We start from the raw sequence: 22,937 nt of genomic DNA on the forward strand, positions 1-22,937 counted from the left end.
ACAAACAGATGAATCAATTGTGCAGACACTAACTGCAAATAATACTGGCCTTACCCACTGTTCATTTCCGTGCAACTTTTTAAAATCAAAGGTCACTGGAGAGTAACTTTTAATTGTGAATCACTATATTCAGTTTGTCACTAACCTACCATAGAAATTTCAACGATCAATGAATTTGCTTGTCCTTCATTTCACTTTTAACCCATACCCCAGAATTGAAAAGACAGTGCAACAATCCATTTAATCAACCTGTGAACACGCAATCACAATTGACCTTTAGGAAGATTGATTCTGTTCCAAAATGAAGACTTGAACATTTTAAAGATTTATAGCCAGTTTAAAGAAAACACCTCGGATTATGTATACAACTGGGTAATCTTTTAATGACAAAACTATCATTGCCGTTATGAGGTAAATAGGTGTACCTGATGCCATTCTCATGCGACACTTTGCTTCTGCCACTAGAGGCTGTAATTGAGCTTTACGAATACTGTAACATATCCTTGCACTGGGTTAAGGGCTACATCTATAGTTAGAACTAAGCACAAGCTCCTGCCACAATCTATTCAAAGCTACAGCCCACTTTTGGTCCATGTCATAGGTCCAGCTTTACATGAAGCTCAGATATTTTGCATATCAATTTCAGTGGCCAGTTGCAAGACCAATATGGGAGAAGGCCTGAGATTAAAAGGGAACATGTGAAGGGTGGAGAGAACAAAAAAGAGAAACACAAACTTGACCTTGTCGGCTAGCTGACAGGATAGACAAGATACTTTCTATGCTGCTAAAACCAATGAGAACTTGCATTTATGTGCATTATTTTATAACTCGGGGGTAATTGAAGGTAATTAGCAACAGACCATGGGGGGAAACCACAGGAATTTCTTTCTTGTTAGAAAGACAGAAATGGTAATTTAGCTTGAGCAGCAACACTTCTCATCAAGCATGGGGCAAGGCATGAACTACCACAACGAGTACAGGAATTGAACATTGTGCCTTTGGCGTCATTCTGCACCATACTCATGCCATCGAGCCAACTGTCCCACCCGACCCCCAGAGAGAACTATTTTTAAAATATGCTCACTGCTGTAATGTCAGGAACATGCCATCCAATTTGCGCACTGCAAGCAGCAGTGGGATAATGGCCAGATAATGTTTAACGGAAGTTGGTCTCGGGATAATATTGGTGAGGACCCAGGATTAACTTCCATGCCTTTCTTCAAAATATTGCCAAGCGAATGCACATGGGGCCTTTTAATGTTACATTTGAAAGACAGTACCTCCAACAGAGCAGGGCCCTCTTACTGCTGCACTGAAATGCAGCCTTCATTCTGTGTTCACGTCCCCGTAATAGGCCTTGAACCTAAATCCTTCTGACTTGAAGGCTACTCACTGAGCAAAGTCTAATACCTAACTATGCAAGCTTAAATATGTTGGAGAACATCTGGGTGTGGTTCTGGGCCAATGCAGGATTTCTCCCTGCTATATGGATGTACACCCCACCTGGTCCTAAATTTAGAGATCGGGGCATCTTCAAATTCTGGGCTGGTACCCATATCATTTTCACCATACTCTAGTACTTGCTTCAGATGCAATATCTCTCAATGCAAGTGAGCTGGCTAAGGATCTTAAAATTTTGAATCCCCTAATTCTGTATTTGTCACTTTCCCCAATAGCAACTGATCAGGTAACAATCATTTGCTGTATTTAAAAAAGCCTTTGTAATCTCACTAACCCCACTTTCGCCTGGATCATGCATGTAGGAATACACTATTGCTGATGGAAACGGCAATATTTCTGTCAGATGCTGTTTGTACCTCCTTTGGTGACATCGGCACAGGCAACTGATGAATAAAGTGCCTGCCCTCACCTGGGAGAATTTTATAATGCAGAAAAACAGTGAAGGCCTGTTCAAACTAGGCCCTGCTCCAAGTTCCTTCCCTTCTCAGAGTTTGCAATTTATGCAACCCCAGAAGTGGAACTTCAGGGATCTTATTCCCTTTACAGGTTTGAGTTTCTTAATGGAATCATGTACCTGGAAAGGTCAGATAATTGATTTTACAAAATAATGCTTCATAACTCTCAAGATACCTGCACTCATCGAATTCTAGTGTCTTCAGCATCCCCAATTTTAATTGCACCACCGCTAGTGACCATGCATTCAGCTGCTTAGATTGAAAGTTCTGGAACTTCCTCCCTAAAGCTCTCCACCTCTCTCCTGTGCTTTCCTCTTTTGAGATAATTCTTAAAACCTTCCTCTTTGACCAAGCTTTTGGTCACCTGACCTAAAATCTCTTAATATGGTTAAATGTCATATCTTGTTTTATAACGTGCCTGTAAAGCCTTATGGTTGTTTTATTATTTTAAAGACGCGACACAAATATAAGTTGTTGCTGTATACTCAATGAATCAAATCGAACCTCAAATTCTAAGCCAATAATAGTGGGCAGCATGGTGGCACGGTGATTAGCACTGCTGCCTCACAGCTCCAGGGACCCAGGTTTGCTTCTGATCTTGAGTGACTGTCTTGTGATGTTTGCACATTCTCCCCATGCCTGTGTGGGTTTTCTCCGGATGCTCCATTTTCCTCCCATAGCTCAAAGATATGTAGGTTAGGAGGATTGGCCATGATCAATGCGCAGGGTTACGGGGATAGAGCAGGGTGCTCTTTCAGAGGGCCGATACAGACTTGATAGGCTGAATGGTCTTCTTCTGCACTGTAGGGATTTTATGGGATAGAAAGTCAAATTTGGGGTATTTTTAAACTTTTGGTGTTGATTAACATGCAACTAAAACCAGGGTTAAAATTCTTTAAAAACACAAATTTGGAATAAAAATCCATCAGACACACCAGCTCTTACAATAATAATCACCTGAGCAAAATTTTCTACATAGCAAGAACAGTTCTGTCAAACCAGTTTGGGAAAAGCTCAGGAATTTTGTTACTACAATATATAAATAAATTATATCTGGGAGGGATCTTTACATAATAAAAGCAAATTACTGCGGATGCTGGAATCTGAAAAAGGAATCTGAAATGCTGGAAAAGAGAAAATGCTGGAAAATCTCAGCAGGTCTGGCAGCATCTGCAAGGAGAGAAAAGAGCAACGTTTCTAGTCCAGCTTTGACAAAGGGTCATCTGGACTCGAAACATTAGCTCTTTTCTCTCCTTACAGATGCTGCCAGACATACTGAGACTTTCCAGCATTTTCTCTCTTAGGGATCTTTACATCTTGGGTTCTGTAGACTACAAATTAGAAGGACAATTTGGAGCAGTTTTTAAACAATCATTTAACTAGAAGGCAACCACTTCAGTTATCCAACTATAGTTATACTCTATGAAGTCAAAGGTGGTGACCCAAGCTCATTAACTCTATTCACTGAGTGCACAATGACAAATGGTGCTGTTGGTGTGTAATGATGCAGTAGTTAATTTGTAATTTAGAGTGCAAATCTCTCCTAATTCTTTATCTTTTATGACCAGCTGAATGAAAGTTACAAATAAAAACAATAAATGCTTCAGAACGGTTGATCAAAAGATCATCTCAACCAGAAACGTTAGCTCGGTTTCTCTCCACAGATGCTGCCTGACCTGTTGAGTATTTCCAGCATTTTTGTTTAAATTCAGTTTTCCAACATCCACAGTATTTTGATTTTTGCATGACTGAATGACAGCTTTACACCTCCTTGGAATCCAAATTGGCAACAGCCAAAGAAACTAAAGATAGTCACATCGTGTGGATATTTAATAGGGCATGGAAAAGTGTCCTGGTGGAAGAATCCCCACTATAAATGTGTTGCGAGCAATTTCCCCCATTGCGTATATGGACATAATCTAGTGCCAAGGAAAAATGAACTGCCATTTTTTGACACAGTGGAACTTGGATAATAACATGTTTAATCCCATAACAATTGTTACATCTTTCTCAGAGAAATCTGCTATCCTCATCTAGAAGGTCTGATCTAAATGTGTCATATTAACAAATTTATTTAGCATTTATCAGATTTCATCTAATTCTTGTTTGGCATGAAACAGTGGATTTGCAAACTGTGTTTCTGGGGAGTTGGCATGAATCTTTAAGCTAGTTTTGGCCCAGTCTATCAACTGGGTAGCACAGCTATGTAGGAACATAAAGAGCCATCTGTAGTTACCTGGCATCCAGCAAGAGCGAGAGAGCTGCAAGAAGGCCACACCAGCAAGCACCGACCATCTCCTCCCATACAGCTCGGGAAACTGAAAAGAAATGTGCATCTATATCAGAATTTATTTTCAGGAGTTTAAATTTCCCCAATTTGCCAGATTTCTCAAGAAAAGTCATTTAAGCTACCAAAAAAACATGCAAAATACAAAGTGAGATCACTAAAGCTTGTGCCACATTCACAATACAGGTGAAGGAAAGTATTCTAAATGCTTTTGGCTTTGGAAAGCCAATTGGTGAAGAATGTTTCTGCAAACAATTGATGAAGCAGAACAACCTGGGGATAGTAACACTGGAGCAATAGGCTGTTGAGTACTTCCTTAAACATTTGATTATAATCCCTGAATATTGGTTGACTATCTCACCATTTTCTCCCGTCCAAAGGGACTTGGTTTTTGCCAGAGAACGTTCCCCCTCACACCACTTGCTTTCCAATAGGTTGCCTTAGTTGTCATTTGATTGCAAGTATATGAAAAAGGGAAGGAGGTAAACATATGCATTCAAGCATATGTTTGGGTTTTTTTTTTTACCAAGATGGCGCCGGAGCGAGGCGACTCTCTGCGAACTCTCACAAACAGATTCACTTTTTACTTAACTGATACTCGTTCTAATCTTTTAAAAATTAATTCTAAACCTAACATTATTACTAACCTCTCTCTTTTATCTTACACCCTGTATGCTTCATCCGATGCCAGTGCTTTTGTAGTTACATTGTATATGTTGTGTTGCCCTATTATGTATTTTCTTTTATTCCCTTTTCTTCTCATGTACTTAATGATCTGTTGAGCTACTCGCAGAAAAATACTTTTCACTGTACCTCGGTACACGTGACAATAAACAAATCCAATCCAATCCAAGCAATCCATAAACTGCAGTTTACTTCCAACCTTTTAAGCATTTCACTAAATTTTAAGCATCCATTCTTCATCAGACACTGGCTAGCCTGCACCTTCTACTTATTCTCCCTCGTCCGTCCAGAAAGGGGTGGCTCAGTGGCACAATGGTTAGCACTGCTGCCTCACCTCTCCAGGGCCCGGGGTCAATTCTGACCTTGGATGACTGTGTGGTTGCACTTTCTCCCCGTGTCTGCGTGGGTTTCCTCCTACAATCCAAAGGTTAGGTGGATTGACCATGCTCAAATGTCCCTTAGTGTCCAACGGTTAGGTGGGGTTACTGGGATAGGATGGAGGCATGGGCTTAAGTAGGGTGCTCTTTCCAAGGGTCAGTACACACTCGATGGGCTGAAGGGCCCCCTTCTGCACTGTAAATTCTATGATTCTATGACTCACGACGACGCATGCTGGTTGTTTGTTTTTTAGGTGAGCAAGCAGACAGCAGGGCTGGATCCTGCCTTTACTCAACATTCATAGTTCAGCTGTGAGGATGGCTTTGGAGACATTTGGGCTCTTCTTCAAGAGAAAGTTGAAAGGAGATTTGATAGAGGTGTTCAATGCCAAGAGGTGTCAGGACAGAGTAGGTCGGGAGAACCAGAGCAAAAGAGGGGCAGCATGAGGAAACACTTTATTTTACACAGTGAGTGGTCAGGATCTGGAATGCATTCTGAGTGAGATGGAGGCAGATACAAACAGAGCTTTCTCAAGGGAATTGGATAAGCATCTGGCGAGAAAAGAAATGAAGGGGCGATGAGAAAAAAGTGGGGGTGGGGACACAGTGGTGCTGAACTAGCGAAGTTGCCCTTGCAGAGAACCGGCACAGACTCGACAGGTGGAATGGCCTCTTGTCCTGTAACCATTCTATGATTCTACGATCTACCTGCATCATGTGACAGTGATCAATAGCTAAAACTCTGGTTGTTTTCCATCGCCACTATCTATGCACATATTAAAAAAAAGGTGATGGATTTCCTCTGGGTGCTCCCACAGTGCAGGCTAGATGGATTGGCCATGATCAATGTGCGGGGAAGTGGGCTTGGGTGGAGTTCTCTTTCCGAGGGTCAGTGCAGACTCGATGGGCCGATTGGCTTCCTTCTGAAGTGTAGGGATTCTATGGAATCGAAAAGAAATCCCGCTGTTGTATTAGCAAGATAGGTAAATAGCTGAGGAGAATCTTGCTGCTCCGCAACATAAATAGTTAAGAGGAATTTTACTGCTGTGTCTGTAATATATGTAAATATTAAAGGAGAACTTATCATAAAATCAAACAGCACAAAGAGACCATTTAGCCATCATGCCTGTGCCAGCTCTTTGGTAGAACTATCCAACTGACCCAGTCCCTCACACCCCTGCAAATCTTTTCCCATCAAATATTCATTTAAAGTTTTTTATGAAGGTTACTATTAAATGCACTCCCCTTTCATGCAGTACACTACAGATCACAACTCGCTCTGTAAAAAACTGCTGCCTCGTTTCGATTCCGGTCCTTTTGTCAATCACCTTAAATTTGTATCCTCTAGATACTGACTGCGCTATTGAAAACAAATTTTCTGTATTTACTTTGTCAAAATCATGATTTGAGCATCGCTATAGTTGATATCCATAATGAAAGTAAATTGCTAATGAGAATACTGATGTATCTGTAATTCTAATAAAGAGCAAAGGAAAATGCGGCTTGTTTCTCATTGGGAAATAGGTTGACACCATTAAGATTAGAGACAGGAGGACGAGGATGTAAAACCAAGTATGTTACCAGACACTGCCAGCTTCTCTTGTTGCTCTGAAGGCTGCACCTCTGCTGCTTTCTTTACAAGGCCAGACTGGGAAGCGAACCCTTCACTGTCTAATTCTGCCTCGATCATGGCAGTAATACCACGAACCAGATCCAGAAGGCAACCAAATGCTACAGACATGGCATAGCCATCAGGGATAGTAGGAGGCTCCACTTTGTCCAGCAATTCTAGACTAAAGAATGGTTCAAATTAACAGTTGAAATATTTTTTAAATCATGCACATTTTAGACGCCATTGGCAACATACAGTATTGATCCATTCTGTAGTTGCTTAAAAATAATTATTTCATTTTTAATGTTAGAAATAGGCATTTGAGTAAAACCAATAGCACCCACTAAATTAATCTGGTTAATTTCATTACAGGTATTTAGTTAAATAGTCAAGATACATTGAAATTATTAGATTTCTGATGTAAGAAACTCTAAACATTTTCAAAATTGATGCAACCAGCCAGAAAAACAAGTTTAGGGCTGTTCTCTGAGTCAATTTCCTCCCCTATTCTGAAGTAGTGACCCTTTCTGGGATACAATTCAATAAACGAAGAGAACCCTTCAGTAGCTCATCCATGTGACCATGTTTCATGTCAGTCTAGGCGGTGAATATTTCAGAACATTTCAACACCATCATTCCTACGAAACTCATCCCCAAACTCCGTGGCCTTGGCCTCGGTTCCTCCCTCTGCGACTGGATCCTGAACTTTCTAACCCACAGGCCACAATCAGTAAAGATAGGCAACAACAACACCTCCACGATCATCCTCAACACCGGTGCCCTGCAAGGCTGTGTCCTCAGCCCCCTACTATACTCCTTATACACCTATGACTGTGTGGCCAAATTCCCCTCCAACTCGATTTTCAAATTTGCTGATGACACCACCATAGTGGGTCGGATTTCAAACAATGAAATGAAATGAAAATCGCTTGTCACAAGTAGGCTTCAATGAAGTTACTGTGAAAAGCCCCTAGTCGCCACATTCCGGCGCCTGTTCGGGGAGGCTGTTACGGGAATTGAACCGTGCTGCTGGCCTGCCTTGGTCTGCTTTCAAAGCCAGCGATTTAGACAGAGTACAGGAATGAGATAGAGAATCTGGTGAACTGGTGCGACAACAATAATCTCTCCCTCAATGTCAACAAAACGAAGGAGATTGTCATTGACTTCAGGAAGCGTAGTGGAGAACATGCCCCTGTCTACATCAATGGGAACAAAGTAGAAAGTGTCGAGAGCTTCAAGTTTTTAGGTGTACAGATCACCAACAGCCTGTCCTGGCCCCCCCATAGTTAATATACACTAGAGTTAATAAAGCCCACCAACGACTCTACTTTCTCAGAAGCCTAAGGAAATTTGGCATATGCAGCATAGAAAGCATTCTTTCTGGTTGTATCACAGCTTGGTATGGAGCCTGCTCTGCCCAAGACCGCAGGAAACTACAAAAGTTTGTGAATGTAGCCCAGTCCATCACGCAAACCAGCCTCCCATCCGTTGATTCTATCTATAATTCCCGCTGCCTCAGAAAGGCAGCCAGCATAATTAAGGAGCCCACGCACCCCGGACATATTCTCTTCCAACTTCTCCCGTCAGGAAAAAGATACCAAAGTTTGAGGTCACGTATCAACCGATTCAAGAACAGCTTCTTCCCTACTGCCATCAGACTTTTGAATGGACCTACCTCGCATTAAGTTGATCTTTTCTCTATACCTTGCTATAACTGTAACATTATATTCTGCAGTCTCACCTTCCTTCCCCATGTACGGTATGCATTGTTTGTACAGCATGCAAGAAACAATACTTTCCACTGTATATTAATACATGTGACAATAATAAATCAAATCAAATCAGCTGAGCTCAATCCCAAATTCATCTGATGCCCACTGTGAAAATGTTTCAAATGAGAAAGGCCAGATTTGTATCATAAATTTTAAAACTACATTCAATTTTGACATTGATTGACCATTCCTACATTACTTTTTGAATTTGATGTGTATAATGTATATTTTCATCAGTTAACAAAATGCCAAAGGGCAGAAAAGATTATCCAATCAGTAGCACACATGGCTAGCACTGTGGCTTCACAGCGCCAGGCTCCCAGGTTCGATTCCCTGCTGGGTCAGTCTGTGCGGAGTCTGCACATTCGCCCAGAGTCTGGGTGGGTTTCCTCCGGGTGCTCCGGTTTCCTCCCACAGTCCAAAGACGTGCAGGTTAAGTGGATTGGCCCTGCTAAATTGGCCTTCTTGTCCAAAAAGGTTAGGAGGGGTTATTGGGTTATGGGGATAAGGTGGAAGTGAGGGCTTAAGTGGGTCGGTGCAGACTCGATGGGCCGAATGGCCTCCTTCTGCACTGTACGTTCTATGTTCTATGCATTTTAAAACAACACTCAAACCACACAATCTGAAGCATTTGGCTTGTTAACGAGGTAGGTGTTTCAGACTTGGCATATCACCTAGGCCGCCTAAATAGTTTCTCCACACCCACTGATCCCAGAACCATTAAAAAAGTTATGTCTTTATGGATACTGATATTTACAAAACTACATCACACTTAGATTTGTTTCAGTAACCAACATGGTGAAATCCTTCAAACAAAATCAAGTGATTGAAAATTCTTATTGGAGATCTAAAGGTTTGAATAAATAAGGCTTGACGTTTTGGATATTATTTTTTTAATTTTGTGGCCTTTCCATGGACTGTCGCATTCACCGAAGATTAACCAAGTGTCTCCCAGATCTTTGCCAGTATCTTTCTGCAATCAGTGTTCCAATATATTTTGACCACATCACCTAATGAATTGCTTGCAGTTCGATGTCTTTGGGTGCCAGTATAGGACTAGATTTGCACTCACTAGGCTGCTTTAGAAGTGCCTTGTACAGATGTATTTAGAATTGGAATCCATGTGCCTCTATATTCAAAAGCTGGCTGTGGAGTGAGTCCCACAGTGGCGTTCATCCCTGCCCCATTCTGTGCTGCAGAGAGACCCCCGCCTCCACTGGTGCCTGCAAAACAGCAAATGTTAGCTTTAATACATTGAACAGGCAAAACAAAAAACTTACTCAAAAATAGACTACCATATCAACATTCTGAAGACATTGTCCCAGGTATGTATCTATACCATCAGCGATTTCCCACCTCGAATAATATAGCCAACTGAAATGATCGGATAGGTTTTATCGTACCAATGTTATGGGCCAGAGTTTAGAAACTCCTGAATATGTTCTGGAGTTCACCTGACCTATAACGTTTTGTTGAATTTGGCTAGGATGAGCACAAGAGCCTTCACTTGAGGTGTGATTCAACAGTCTTCCCAGACGCTTCAATCAAACAAGCTTTATTCCAAGAACTTAGTTAACATTTATATAAACACACAGCAAGAATTTTTATCAATTCCAAACATAAAGACACCCCACAGCTACAGTAATCTATGAGTAACACTTAATGAATTCCCCCTTAACTGTTCCAAACAAAAAACAAAATCCCATAAACCAAAACCTCTTTTCAAAGACTGGCTTTTCCTGAGATTCTGACCCCGTCTCACCAGCAGGTTTAAACCCTTGCGGAAAGCAAACTATAAATTTTAAGTTACCAAAACAGCAGGTAGCTATAATTAATGTTTTCTTTCCTGGAACAACTCTTCAAAATGAAAATAGAGAGAGACTGGCCAAAACACCTCTTTCTCCTGTCTGAGTCCACAGCAGTCAAAACAAAATAAAAGAGAAACCAAAAACGCTCAGCCACAGCTCAGCTCCACCCACAAAATGGCATCACTGAAGCCATGTGATAAGACAAAAAACTTTCTTAAAGGGACACTCCCATGACACGAAGGTGCGAGTGGTAACTTTGTACATAAAAATTGTGCCTTTTTGATTGTAGATGAAACTATTGCTTTCCAAGCACAAAGAAAATCTGCAAATTATGAATGGTTCTTTTTCTAATTTTTCCAATTGAGGGGAAATTTTATGCAGTCAATCCACCTCGCCTGCACATCTTTGGGTTGTGGGGGTGAGACTCACATAGACGCTGAGAGAATGTGCAATCTCCACACAGACAGTGGCCCAGGGCCGGGATCGATCCCGGGTCCCTGGTGCTGTGAAGCAGCTGTGCTAACCATTGCCAATCCGTGCTATGCAATTATGAATGGTTCTTGACATTTGTTTAACATAGGAGCCTTGATTTCAACCTAAGCAGACGAGTTTGGGTCAGACAGCCATTGGTAAAGGTGTAAAATGTTAAGCACTTTTAAAACCAGTGAGATGAACAGATGCCAGTATACTATCCAATGTAACATAATTCTGGGAAGCACAAAAATGCTTTTTGAACCAAATTCACATATCAGCCCGAAGGAAGATACTTGTACACTTAATATTGTCTTTAATTTATCACCTGCAAAAATGCTGATAACAGGTAGCCCAGGAAGACATTTTATGCACAGTATTTCCTAGTGATCAGAATATCCCAAAGCTCACTGCCTTCCAAATGATGAATGCCAATCAGATCATGAAGCTGGAATGTCCTCTCCAAGGCACAGGCCTATGAAAATATTATGGAGATCGTGAGTTTCTGAGCATCAGGGCATTGAACATTGCAGTGTCTTTACCCATAGCTGGGGGTCTGGCTACCAAGCACCGGGGTATAAACACACACCAGTTGGCCCGTATGTGATGTGTCTGTGACCAGGTCTCCTCCGTGTCCCCTGGTTTAGCCTGGATCCACGAGGTACCCCGTTGCTATACACTGCTACATGGAGGCAATACATAGGACTGTTCGATGAAGAGGTTATGTCATGGCACATAGAGGCTGACACTCTGGGCTCTCTTTTCACAACAGTTATACTGTCAGAGAGCTGTAAGCAGGAGGTGACAAGCAGACGCAAGTTGACCGGGATCAGGATCAATGCATGGGATGTCCTAGCTGCCAACTGGAAAGCCTGGAGCCAAGCAGTCAGGAAGGGCATGGAAAAAGCAGAGGCCAAAAGAAGTGTCCAGATGACAGAAAAGATAGCCACTGAAAGAACAGACATCAATCAACCTCGGGCCAACGCTATTCATCTGTGCCAGCTGCGGAAATGATTGGCACTCACAATCAGCCACAACAGACTGTATTCAGTACTGACATACACCGTGGGTGCAGTCCATCTTCTTCCAAGACAGTTAGATTCCAATACTACACTAGTGCATTCAGTATTCTGAAGAGTCATAAAAACTAATTCTTTCTCTTTCCACACATGCTGCCAGACCTGTTGAGTATGTCCAACATTTCTATTTTATATTTAGGATATCACTTCAGTACTATCTGCTTTTCACTTAGCTGCATGTACAGGTCTGCAAGGTGTTAACCAAAAATAAGGTCGAAACAATTCTGGAAGTTTCTGAAAATATGAAGATTTGTACGAATGCTTAGTTGGCACACATTTGTGAGCACTATTTATTAACGGCCTCAAAATGGAAATTATTAGGACTCTCCCAATAGACGGTTTTGGCATTTGAAAATTGTATTAAAGAACAGTTAATGGGAATGCTATGAATAGGGCCATTCATTAAAAAGGAACATTTTCTAATTTCTTTCCCGTTCACTCCACAATGTTTGCATGACAGAACGACTGGATAAGGAGCACATTGTGCTTACACTGGATAGATTCCCACTAATGAGCGTCTACAGAGATGCAGTGACTAACTGAATGCTCTGATTCATTACCCAAGCACAAAGTGGTACAACATTGCAGTTAAATGTGTGATTAGTGTTTGGCTCTGCGGAAAAGAATATTTCATTCAAATTAAGTTTTATCTATTACATATATCTATCGTTCAGACAGCAAGATCATGTTAAGAGTATTCACATCTACTTCATAGCAATTCTCAAGACAAAATAGTTAAATCTAGGTGGAATACAATATTCATGTCAATAATAGTACAATGATTGGGCAATATATGTTTCATTGAAACATAGATCAGTCCAACTCTTTTTTTTAAAAATTGGACTGTGACAATTCTAAATGTCTAACGGTCTGTTAATGGTCGATCACTGTGCAAGGTTCCCTCAAAAGACCCTAACAAGGTGTCTAGCCTCAAAACCTCATTATATTCCTGCTGTCAGAATGTTTGATCCAAGATCTCCAGAGACTGAAAAATTAAGTGCCACACAATAAACCTTCTACTAAATATCACCAGTGGTCACAGAAATGTTCAGTGTCTGATTAAATATTCTGAATTGGAAAATTCAAGATTAAATTCATTGCAGGATCTCTGCAATAAGGGGCAACAACTCATTTCTAATTAGCCAAACCTCCAAGAATATATTAGTATTTTAAATATTCTATAAAAATAGAGAATAATATAAGATCCTGAGGGAGATTTGCAGGGTAGATGCTGAGAGGATGCTCGCCCGCGCTGGGAAATTTAGAGCTAGGAAAATAGATGTGTATACTCTTAATATGTCCTTGGTGCTTGAACGGTAGATATATGTTACAGATAACGACTAAATTTGAATGTAATGGTTTTTCCCTGTGGAGTGAAATACTAATCACACACTTAACTGCGAGGTTGCACTACTTTGTTCTGGTTTCAGAATAAGGGACTCCCACTTAAGATGGTGATGAGGAGGAATTTCTTCTCTCAGAAGGTTGTCAGACGTTGTAACATTATGGAAGCTGGGCCATTGAATATATTCAAAGACTGAGTTAGATGTATTTTGATTGACAAGAGAGTCAAAGATTATTGGGAACAGGCGGGAAAAGTGGAGTTAAGGCCATAATTGGATTAACCATGATTTTACTGAATAGAGTAGGCTCAACGGGCCAAATGGGCCACTCCTGCTCTTATTTCTTATGTTATCTTCAGTCTGGCAAACTTTACTTGACAGAAAGTAGAACCAGAACAATCAAACATTAAATATCCAAGTCTACTTCTTACCAAAAGACTATTTAGAATATGGAACTCACTACTACAAGGAGCAGTTCAGGTAAATAGCATAGATGCAATCAAGGGGAACCTAGATAAACACATGAGGGAGAAAGGAATAGAAGGACATGTTGAAAAAGGTAGGCGGCTGCTCAAGTGGCGTATATACACCATTGTGGGGTGGTTGGGTTAGTCCCTTTCTGCACTGTATATAGAAAAAGAAAAGAATTAGGAGCTGAAGAATGCCATCTGGCCCTTTGAGTCAGCTTTCCCATTCAACAAGATCATGCTATTAAGATTATGTAATGAAATGCAGTAAGGTTTGGATGAGCAAGAGTGGGAGAAAGCACATGTGGACCACAAACATCAACTAAGACCTGTTGGGCCGGGTGTCCTGTTTCAGTGCTGTAAATGTTTCAAAATGAACCAGTGAAACACAATAGAAGAGATATCCATACCAGTCTGTGCATTTGAAATTGGATTGTTTCCGGTGCTGGGAGTAATAAAAAGAGATTGTATAAAAGATCCCAGGGCGTTCACAATGTCTCTGAAGACTTTTGTTGAATGAGGCTTCATATCATATGACTGACAGAAAGACCTGTAGGTGCAAGCAAACAATCCTCAAATACTGTGAAATGCAACAACGTTTTCAGATTTGGTAGTTCATCGCAATTTATGATAGCCATAATGCAGCTTTATAAGTACAGAAAAGTAATTCTTGCAACAATAACTCAATGATCTAATGCTGGACAATTGGAGGTGCCTATCAAAAACAAGTGGAAATGCACAACTGTGCAGTATGTTATATCCTTTCAGCATCATGCCAAGGTTAGTGCCACTACTTTATTCTTTGTCTCTCAGTTTACCCCCCCCCCCCAACATTAGCTCATGACACCATAATTCTCTCCAGTATGGCAACTATTCCAAGATCAGGTACACTGGGGTCAGATCAACAGACAATTATCATACTTATCTCAAATAAGAAAACTAATTCAAACTATGATCGAAGATAGCTGATTAATGCTCCATAAATTTACTATTTTATTAGTTAGCAACCAAAGCGCTCATTTGTCATTTTGTTATGTATTGAGAAGGTAATGTCAGCAAAGATTCCGAAGAGTTGAAAAGCCTCCACTAGAAGTTTAAATGGACCATAAACTTCATCCATGTATGGTCCAAAAAAAAACAAGTTTAAGCCATTCATGGAGACATTTTTTACAAGCTTTTAAAAGCAAACTATTTAAGGATGAAATGTCAAAATATCACTCAGAAAATGTTACGGGATGATTACCGTAGCAGCTGAGGTTGTATACAAAGCCTGTGAATGCATTCCACAGCAACTGCTCGAAGCCACTGCGGTTTATCACCATCCAAAAACTTTACCAGCAAAGACAAAAATATCTCACATTCTGTTACCTGGAAAGACATCAAAGTATAACGTCAAGATCACAGAACTGAGCAGCCAAGTAAAAAAACAAAATCATATTAAAATGGTTAATATGTCAAGAAGCATATGTTTTGACAATTAATAAGTAATTTCCTTATTCAAATGGTGATAAATGTTTGTACTAATTTCCTAGATAGGTGACCAGGAAAGGCAAAACAATCAGAATGCAGCTACAATGTGAGAGTTGGGGTATTACAATAAGAGTCCTGATGACCCAAATGATCAGTCCTCAACCACCATTTTCCTTTTGTGTCAATGTATTTTCAACTAGAGTCAAATTGAAGAATTTAAAGATTGCAACATTTCTGCAGGAAAAGATTTCTGAGGGAGACAGTAGCGTACTGGTAATGGTAATGTCACTAACCTAGTAATCCAGAGGCCCAAACTAATGCCCTGGGAACATGGTTTGAATCCACCATGGTAGCTGGTGGAATTTAAATTCCACCAATAAAAAAGTTACGTTTTTTATAGTAATAGCGTTGTCGTAAAAATCCACCTGGTTCACTAATGTGCTTGAGGGAAGGAAATTTGCCGTCCTTACCTGGTCTGGCCTATATGTGACTCCAGACCGACAGTGATGCCCTCTTAACTGACCTGGCAAGCCACTCAGTTCAAGGGCAAGTTGGGATGGGCAACATATGCCAGCAGCACCCACATCCCATGAAAGCAAGAAGAAAGAAATCTGTTGCTGTAACTAGGACCTTTGTTAACCATGACTGTGAGGTAAAAATCTGAATTACAAAAAAGCCGAGTTGGATTCTACATAACAAGACCGGCACATTGTCACTGTGCAGCTGATTACACAATAGCAGAAAAACACTTTTCAGGTGAGCTTCTGGAGTTCAGGGATACCCTTGATATAAAACTTTTCTTAGTGTCAGTGGATGTTCCATTACAGTCGGATGAATCGTCTATCCATCCTGCAGCTCACTGGATAAAGATTGATTCATATTTATAAATGGAAGCTACTTTTAACGGGTTGCTGAGTTGGTAACTTGAGGGTATCAAGTTAAGATTATCACTAGAAAAGACAAAAGGAGGTGTCAGGGAAGATTTATTTTTAGGGTAGTTTCGGAGGACACGGAATACCCTATCAGAAATTACTGGGGAATTAGAATCCACAATAGCTTTTAAAGAGAAGGGGATAAATATTTGACAAAGAATCACTTTAAAGATACAAGAGAAGAGAAATGTGGATAACTCTTTCAGAGCACATGCATGTTGAGCAAACTGACATTCTTAAGTGCTGTAAAATTCTCTATCTAATACAAAGTTGTCCAGACGAGTAAGGTCACTGATTCAATTCATGATCCTTGCCAAGTTTGTTATCTCCACCAAAGCACAACCATTGGCCTCAATGTGACTGGGATGGGATAGGGAGAAAAAAAACATGTTTCTCCTTCTGATCATTCATTAATGATCCCTTTTAGAAAGTGCACTTGTGCTTATGGCAGAAACTGGTTAGCTCTCCCCTCTCTTGCTCCAATAAATAAGCCATCTACCAATGCCAACTCCATCAAGGTTTTGTATTGTTTCAGTGAATATTTCTGTGTGGTGGTATAATAGTGGCACAAACCTTAATTCGCTTGGGCATAAGAAAGAACGTATACATTTGTAATCCACTCATTTACCTCACAGAACAGCTACATAATGAAAACATCACATTATTTAAATTTCAAGGTTCGTATACACAACTGATGCATTTAATAAAAATGCCTGAAATAATATGTTATTTTCTGCACACTTTTTAGCCTTATAAAGGTCCCTACATCATGCTTCTCCAACCAGCAAATTAATTCTCCGCATGGTTGGCTCCCACAATTGCAGTGGTCAGTTTTCTGGTAACAGGATGATTTAAAAACCCCTTGAACCACATTCACACAAGAGTCCACCAGAGCATAATATCCAGAAATGAAAAGTTAATGCAAAATTTAAACTATTAACAACACAGTGGACTTACAGATTCACCCTCCAATGATCAGATATGTATAGTAACACAAAAGTCAGCAGATTACACATTAATTAACATGAACAGGTCTATTCATAGACTCAATATTGCATTACTTCAGTGGAGCTTGTAAAGTGCTTCTAAAATACATTCTTAGTCAAGCATTAGCCAAAACGATACAAGTACAGACATATGTTACATTCCAAAATACTGGAGAATTTCACAGCAAATATAGGTTTAAACAGAATGATAGCACAAATTCTCTAGAAAAAATATTTTAATCCAACAGTAATAAACAGGGAAAGAAATCTTAACACCTTACCAAAAGACTATAGAAGTGCTTGATTAAAACAGACACCACTCGCAGAAGACGCATGCAGATGGGAAAGTATGGTTTCTCAACAGGAGTTGGGGAAGATGGAGTGTTCGTACCCTGTCGGAATTTGATATTGGGGGAAAACAGCTTGATCACCAAGGGGCACACCCGTTCCTTCAGAAGGAAACTGAACTCTTGGTGCTGCAGGGGAAAGAAAAAAACCCAGAAAGCAAAGGTCAACAATGCAAGCCGCCATTTTAAGAACACAATTGAAGCCCCATTAAGGTAATATAACGTAAAAGCAAAATTACCACTGTTCAGGGAAATCCTGTGATCAGTTTGTCTGTAAAATAATTGGCAGTGCACTTCAAAAATAACTAATTGTCCGAAGTACTTTGGCTTTGACAAGCTATTAAGAATGCATGCATATTGTACTGAAACAAAAGGTATTGAGAATGATCTTAATTGTGCAAATGATGGATATGAACAGCCTCTATAAAAAGACAGACTAAAACTGTGTTTATGGAGTTGGGAGCCATAAACTTGCAATATGTAACTTAGTAGATAAATATAAGTGCACAAAAGATTGGCTCAATTTCTAACCTTCACCAACTGGCTTTCTGGAACAGAACACAACATAAAGAGATTAGTTATCTATTTAATTCTATTTGCAGCACTTTACTGTGCATAAACTGCATGCCGTATTTGTCCACACAACACTGAATACACTTGAAAGGTAATTAATTGGCTACACAGTATTTTGGGCTTCCCGAGAATATGACAAAAACACTTTATAAATGTTTTCCCTTTCAGTGTTTAGCAAAGACATCTGAAATTCTTCTAATATTTCAAGGGACATTAACCAAGTAGTTTGAGACAAATAAAGGCGAGGAATATATGTGCTTATATTATGTAGTGCAACTTCAGGACCATAGTTCCCCTGTAGAGATTAACACTCTTACTGGTGCATTCCCATAGAATCCCTATAACCAAGTAGTTTGAGACAAATAAAGGAGAGGAATATTTGTGCTTATATTATGTAGTGCAACTTCAGGACCATAGTTCTCTTGTAGAGATTAACACTCTTACTGGTGCATTCCCATAGAATCCCTACAGTACATAAGGAGGCCATTCGGCCCAATGAGTCTGCACTGACCCTCCAAAACTGCACTCCACCTAGATCCACTTCCCTGCACTATGCCGGTAACCCCACCTAACCTGTATATCTTTGGACTTTGGGAGGAAAGAGGAGCATCTGGAGGAAACCCATGCAGACACAAGGAGAAAGTGCAAACTCCACACAGACAGTCACCCAAAGTTAGAATCGAACCCAGTTCCCTGACACTGCCTGGAAGTAGTGCTAACAACTGTGTTGCCCTCTTGCGTCACTGTTTATCAAAGAACTATGGAAGTAAGGAGAGGGAGAGGAAAGATAGAGTGATAAGCAGCAATATGGAGATATAAAAACAGAAAATAAAACATATAAAGGACAAGATAGAAAATAAAACAACAGGAAGAAGCAAAGATTGAGAAAAGGCCAATGTGAACGTTTGGAAATGTTGCAAAATCAGATACTCTGAAACAAAAAGTACAAACAACAGATGAAAACAAATTGTTAATTTTCACCTCTATACATGCAAACAGAACAACAATAGAGGGAAATACTTAAATTTACAAGATAAATGGCGGTTTTGATGATATCTTTTGAACTGCTCCTGAAACCACACTATGGACAGACATATCTACTTTAAATCTGTGTCTGTGCCTAACATTTCCCGCCAACAAAATATTTGACTCATATTATCCCACAGTAGATAATATAGATACAGACAATTTAAATAGCAAGTAAATCATTCCAGTGCAGGACTTCAGAACAAAGGAGCACGTACTTCAAATTAGAGCTAGGCTAGTTAGGAATGAATTCAGGAAGACATTTTTCCAGGGCAGTGGAAACTTGGAACTCTTGCCCCAGGCTTGCGGATGCTGAGTACATTTAAGCATATGAAGTAATTGAAGTTGAGATACAGGTCACCCATGATGCAATAGAAAGATATAGTATGTTCACCATTTCTGTAGTTTGTCACCTTGCCACAGTGGAGAAGCTTGCCTGTTGATATCCAAGAAAAAAATGACACTGACATGGTTCATGGAACTTCAGTCTGCAGGTGACAACACTATTTCCACACTCTCAGAAGAGAATCTCCAAGACATGCTTGATACCTTCGCGAAAGCATACTGAAGAATCAGTCTCAGCCTCAATCTGAAGACTCAAGTCCCTTTTCAACCCACCCCAGGGCAAGATCCGGTCTCTCTCTCCATCAAGATCGATGGAGAAACCCTGCAAACGTAGATATTTCCCCTACCTCGGGAACCACCTCTCATCTAAGGCTGGCATCGATGTGGAGATCTAACATCGTTTCCAATCCGCAAGCGCCGTCTTCGGACGCCTAAAGGCGAGTGTGTTTGACGACTGTGAAACCACACTGATACCAAGATCCTCAGGTACAAGGCAGTCACCCTTCCAACTCTTCTACATGGCTCAAACTTGGACTATGTACAGATGCCACCTTAAGGCCCTGCAGAGGTACCATCAACACTATCTGAGCTGGATTCTCCACATAAGACATGGGAGCAGAATTAGGCCACTCGGCCCATCGAGTCTGCTCCGCCATTCAATCATGGCTGATATTTTCTCATCCCCATTCACCTGCCTTCTCATCAGCTGGGAGGACAGGTGTACTACCATACTAAAATCTTCTTCACCCAGCTCAAGGAAGGCTCCCAAACAAGAGAAGGCCAAAGGAAACGCTTCAAAGACACCCTGAAAGCTTGCTTGAAGAAATACAGAATAGATATCAAAGCCAGGGAGTCCCTTGCTCAGAAAAGACAGACTTGGAAGAACCTCCAGATTGAAGGATGCAATTCTCCGAGAACACTCGCTGGCAAGAGGAGGTCCGGAAAAGAAGCCCGAGAAAGGAATACGAGGCATCTCGAGTCTAAGGACCAATCAAACCTTCCGGAACCACCTGCCAAGTGCATGATCAGAGATGCAACTCTAGCATTGGGATCATCAACCAGGCGCTCACAGCAGCGCCACAAAACCAAAATTAGCTTACATCTGTTAGGGGCATATATTGTCACTAATAAAATGCTATACATTTACTTGCAAATCTGTTTTCATAGTGCTCTAAAAACTAACAAAGCATGGACAAATAATTGCTAGGTAACTTTAGCATTACCAGCTGAATAACCTGTCACAAGGCAAAAATTGACGGATTAAAATAAAATCAATATGCCCGGAGGGAATCATAGGGGTCATTTTATTTTTTGCTGGTAAGTGATAAAAGTTCTCACTCAAAAAGTGCCATTAACACTGCTTCAAACTAAATTGCTGTTTGTTGGTTTATATGGTGTCCGGTTAGGTTTATAAAATAACTCCAGTTAGTACTGCGTTAATAGGACTGTCTGCCTCCATAAAGCATCTCTGAAGCCAGCTACCTACAGGAACCACTTCCTAGCTGGGACAGATGAGGTGGACTACAAGTTTGACAGTAGATTCTGAACCACTATTGGCAGATGATGATACATTAAAGGTCACAGAACAGTAAAGTTAGACACTTAAACGGATCTTAAACCATTAAATCAATAGATAGATTTTAACAGTTACTTACAGGATTTTTCTACAAATACGGTTAGCTGTTAAACGCTCTGCAAGATGTGGTATTCACCCTAGTTTCAATTCACGGGATGTGCTGAGTTACCTAATCTCACCCCAAGCACAAAGCACTGTGTCAACAACTAATATCTAAAAGACCTGTCCCTTTAAATAAAGGCAGTGGAAGTCCAAACAAGTTTTAGATGTCATAATTCAAACACTTTACTTGTAAAAACACTCGTGGAAAGTCATTCAGAACAGACTCAAGAAGTTCCAATCCAAAGGTCCGGGTCATTTCCGTCATTCCAACCAACCAGTAAGGAGCATCTGCATTTACCAACTGGCATAAGTCCTGGAAAAATAAATAAGAGAGATGATGTCCAAGGAGGCATTTTGTAATAACTGTCATACTCAGAATAAAACCATATTAGCATTGCTCACATACAGGGAGATTCATCCTGGAGGGAGTTAACAGGATTTCTCCCTGTCCTGTTTCGTCAATGTGAATATTGTAATTTAAAGAGTGCCAGTGATCTAATTGAGGATACTGATTGAAAGAACTAAGCTGAATTAAACTACACCACTAAAAATAAGCATAACTGCAGTACCACAGGTAACCACTTTACTTCCACAGATGTTGATTTAGTTCCTTCAGTCAGAGTCCGATATCAACAATATTAGTTTCTCCAATGAAGTCACTGACACAATCTATTTAAATTTAGACATTAAAAAAAACTAAATTATAAAAATAGGGAAAAAAACTAAGGAAGAATACTCAAGTTAAATAGAATGTTAGGCAATTGCCCTTTTAAGGACCAAACCTGATTAACCTCTGACTGATTTAACAAACAAAATTACTCTGCAAGGAATGGCTACCTGGAAGAGCATGTATGCATCTTTCGCACATGGTCTCAGTGTGCTGATTGTCCTTCTGTTGCTGTTGCCTTGGACAACAGGAGGAAGACGGTCATCATCTGAAATAAACATAGTTGAAGTTAAAGCTCTTCACCAAGATGTGAGCTTCCGATACTTAACCAATGCTTTTTATTCTCCCTCCAGGGATTTAAATCACTATCTCTGTTCAAAATCGAATGATTCATTCAATATTGTTTTCAGGAAATAGGTTGGTGCTTTTTGTGTATGGAGTTCTGTAATAACATTTTATACCCACTGAAGAAACAATTGTTAGGGCAGCAAGGTGGACAAAAAGGACACATGGTCTTCTTTGGCATTGCAGACATAACTGACAAAAATATAAAAGAGGGTTTTAGAACATAGAACAGACAGTGCAGAAGGAGGCCATTCGGCCCATCGAGTCTGCACCGACCCACTTAAGCCCTCACTTCCTCCCTATCCCCGTAACCCAATAACCCCTTCTAACCTTTTTTGGACACAAAGGGGCAATTTAGCATGGCCAATTCACCTAACCTGCACATCTTTGGACTGTGGGAGGAAACTGGAGCACGAGGAGGAAATCCACGCCGACCCAGGGAGAATATGCAAACGCCACACACAGGTTGGAATTGAACCCAGTCCCTGGTTGGAAAAATTGAAGGGAACATCAGAATACTCCAAGTGCTTCAAACATAAAGCACTTACACCCTGCCTTTGCTGCAGTGTTAAGGTTGAAACATGGTCTACTGGTTACAAATCATCAACAAAGGGGTCCTCGGCCACAGATATTTGACTGAAGTAGATGGAGAACTGATGCGTTTCATTGACATTGGGCAGGATGACCTTCATTGTGCAAACACAAATTTGGGGTTGGTAATTTTTAAACCTGTTGGATTTTTGCTGTGAATG

The 22,937-nt window shown here is 40.4% G+C and overlaps 1 protein-coding gene across 2 annotated transcripts in view; it reads right to left on the reverse strand.

The window, feature by feature from the left end:
• mon2 (MON2 homolog, regulator of endosome-to-Golgi trafficking) overlaps positions 1 to 22,937 on the reverse strand; it is a 197,555-nt gene that overhangs the window by 86,157 nt on the left and 88,461 nt on the right. For both annotated transcript variants that reach the window (XM_072485024.1, XM_072485023.1), the window contains exons 6-13: positions 22,011 to 22,108; positions 21,361 to 21,486; positions 17,486 to 17,680; positions 15,060 to 15,184; positions 14,227 to 14,366; positions 9,721 to 9,871; positions 6,846 to 7,057; positions 4,153 to 4,234 (exon numbers count right to left, since the gene is read on the reverse strand). In XM_072485024.1, the coding sequence (XP_072341125.1) occupies positions 4,153 to 4,234; positions 6,846 to 7,057; positions 9,721 to 9,871; positions 14,227 to 14,366; positions 15,060 to 15,184; positions 17,486 to 17,680; positions 21,361 to 21,486; positions 22,011 to 22,108 (1,129 nt within the window). The remainder of the gene's footprint in view (positions 1 to 4,152; positions 4,235 to 6,845; positions 7,058 to 9,720; positions 9,872 to 14,226; positions 14,367 to 15,059; positions 15,185 to 17,485; positions 17,681 to 21,360; positions 21,487 to 22,010; positions 22,109 to 22,937) is intronic.

This window comes from Scyliorhinus torazame, chromosome 19 (genome assembly GCF_047496885.1).
Source record: "Scyliorhinus torazame isolate Kashiwa2021f chromosome 19, sScyTor2.1, whole genome shotgun sequence".
Lineage (NCBI taxonomy): Eukaryota > Metazoa > Chordata > Chondrichthyes > Carcharhiniformes > Scyliorhinidae > Scyliorhinus > Scyliorhinus torazame.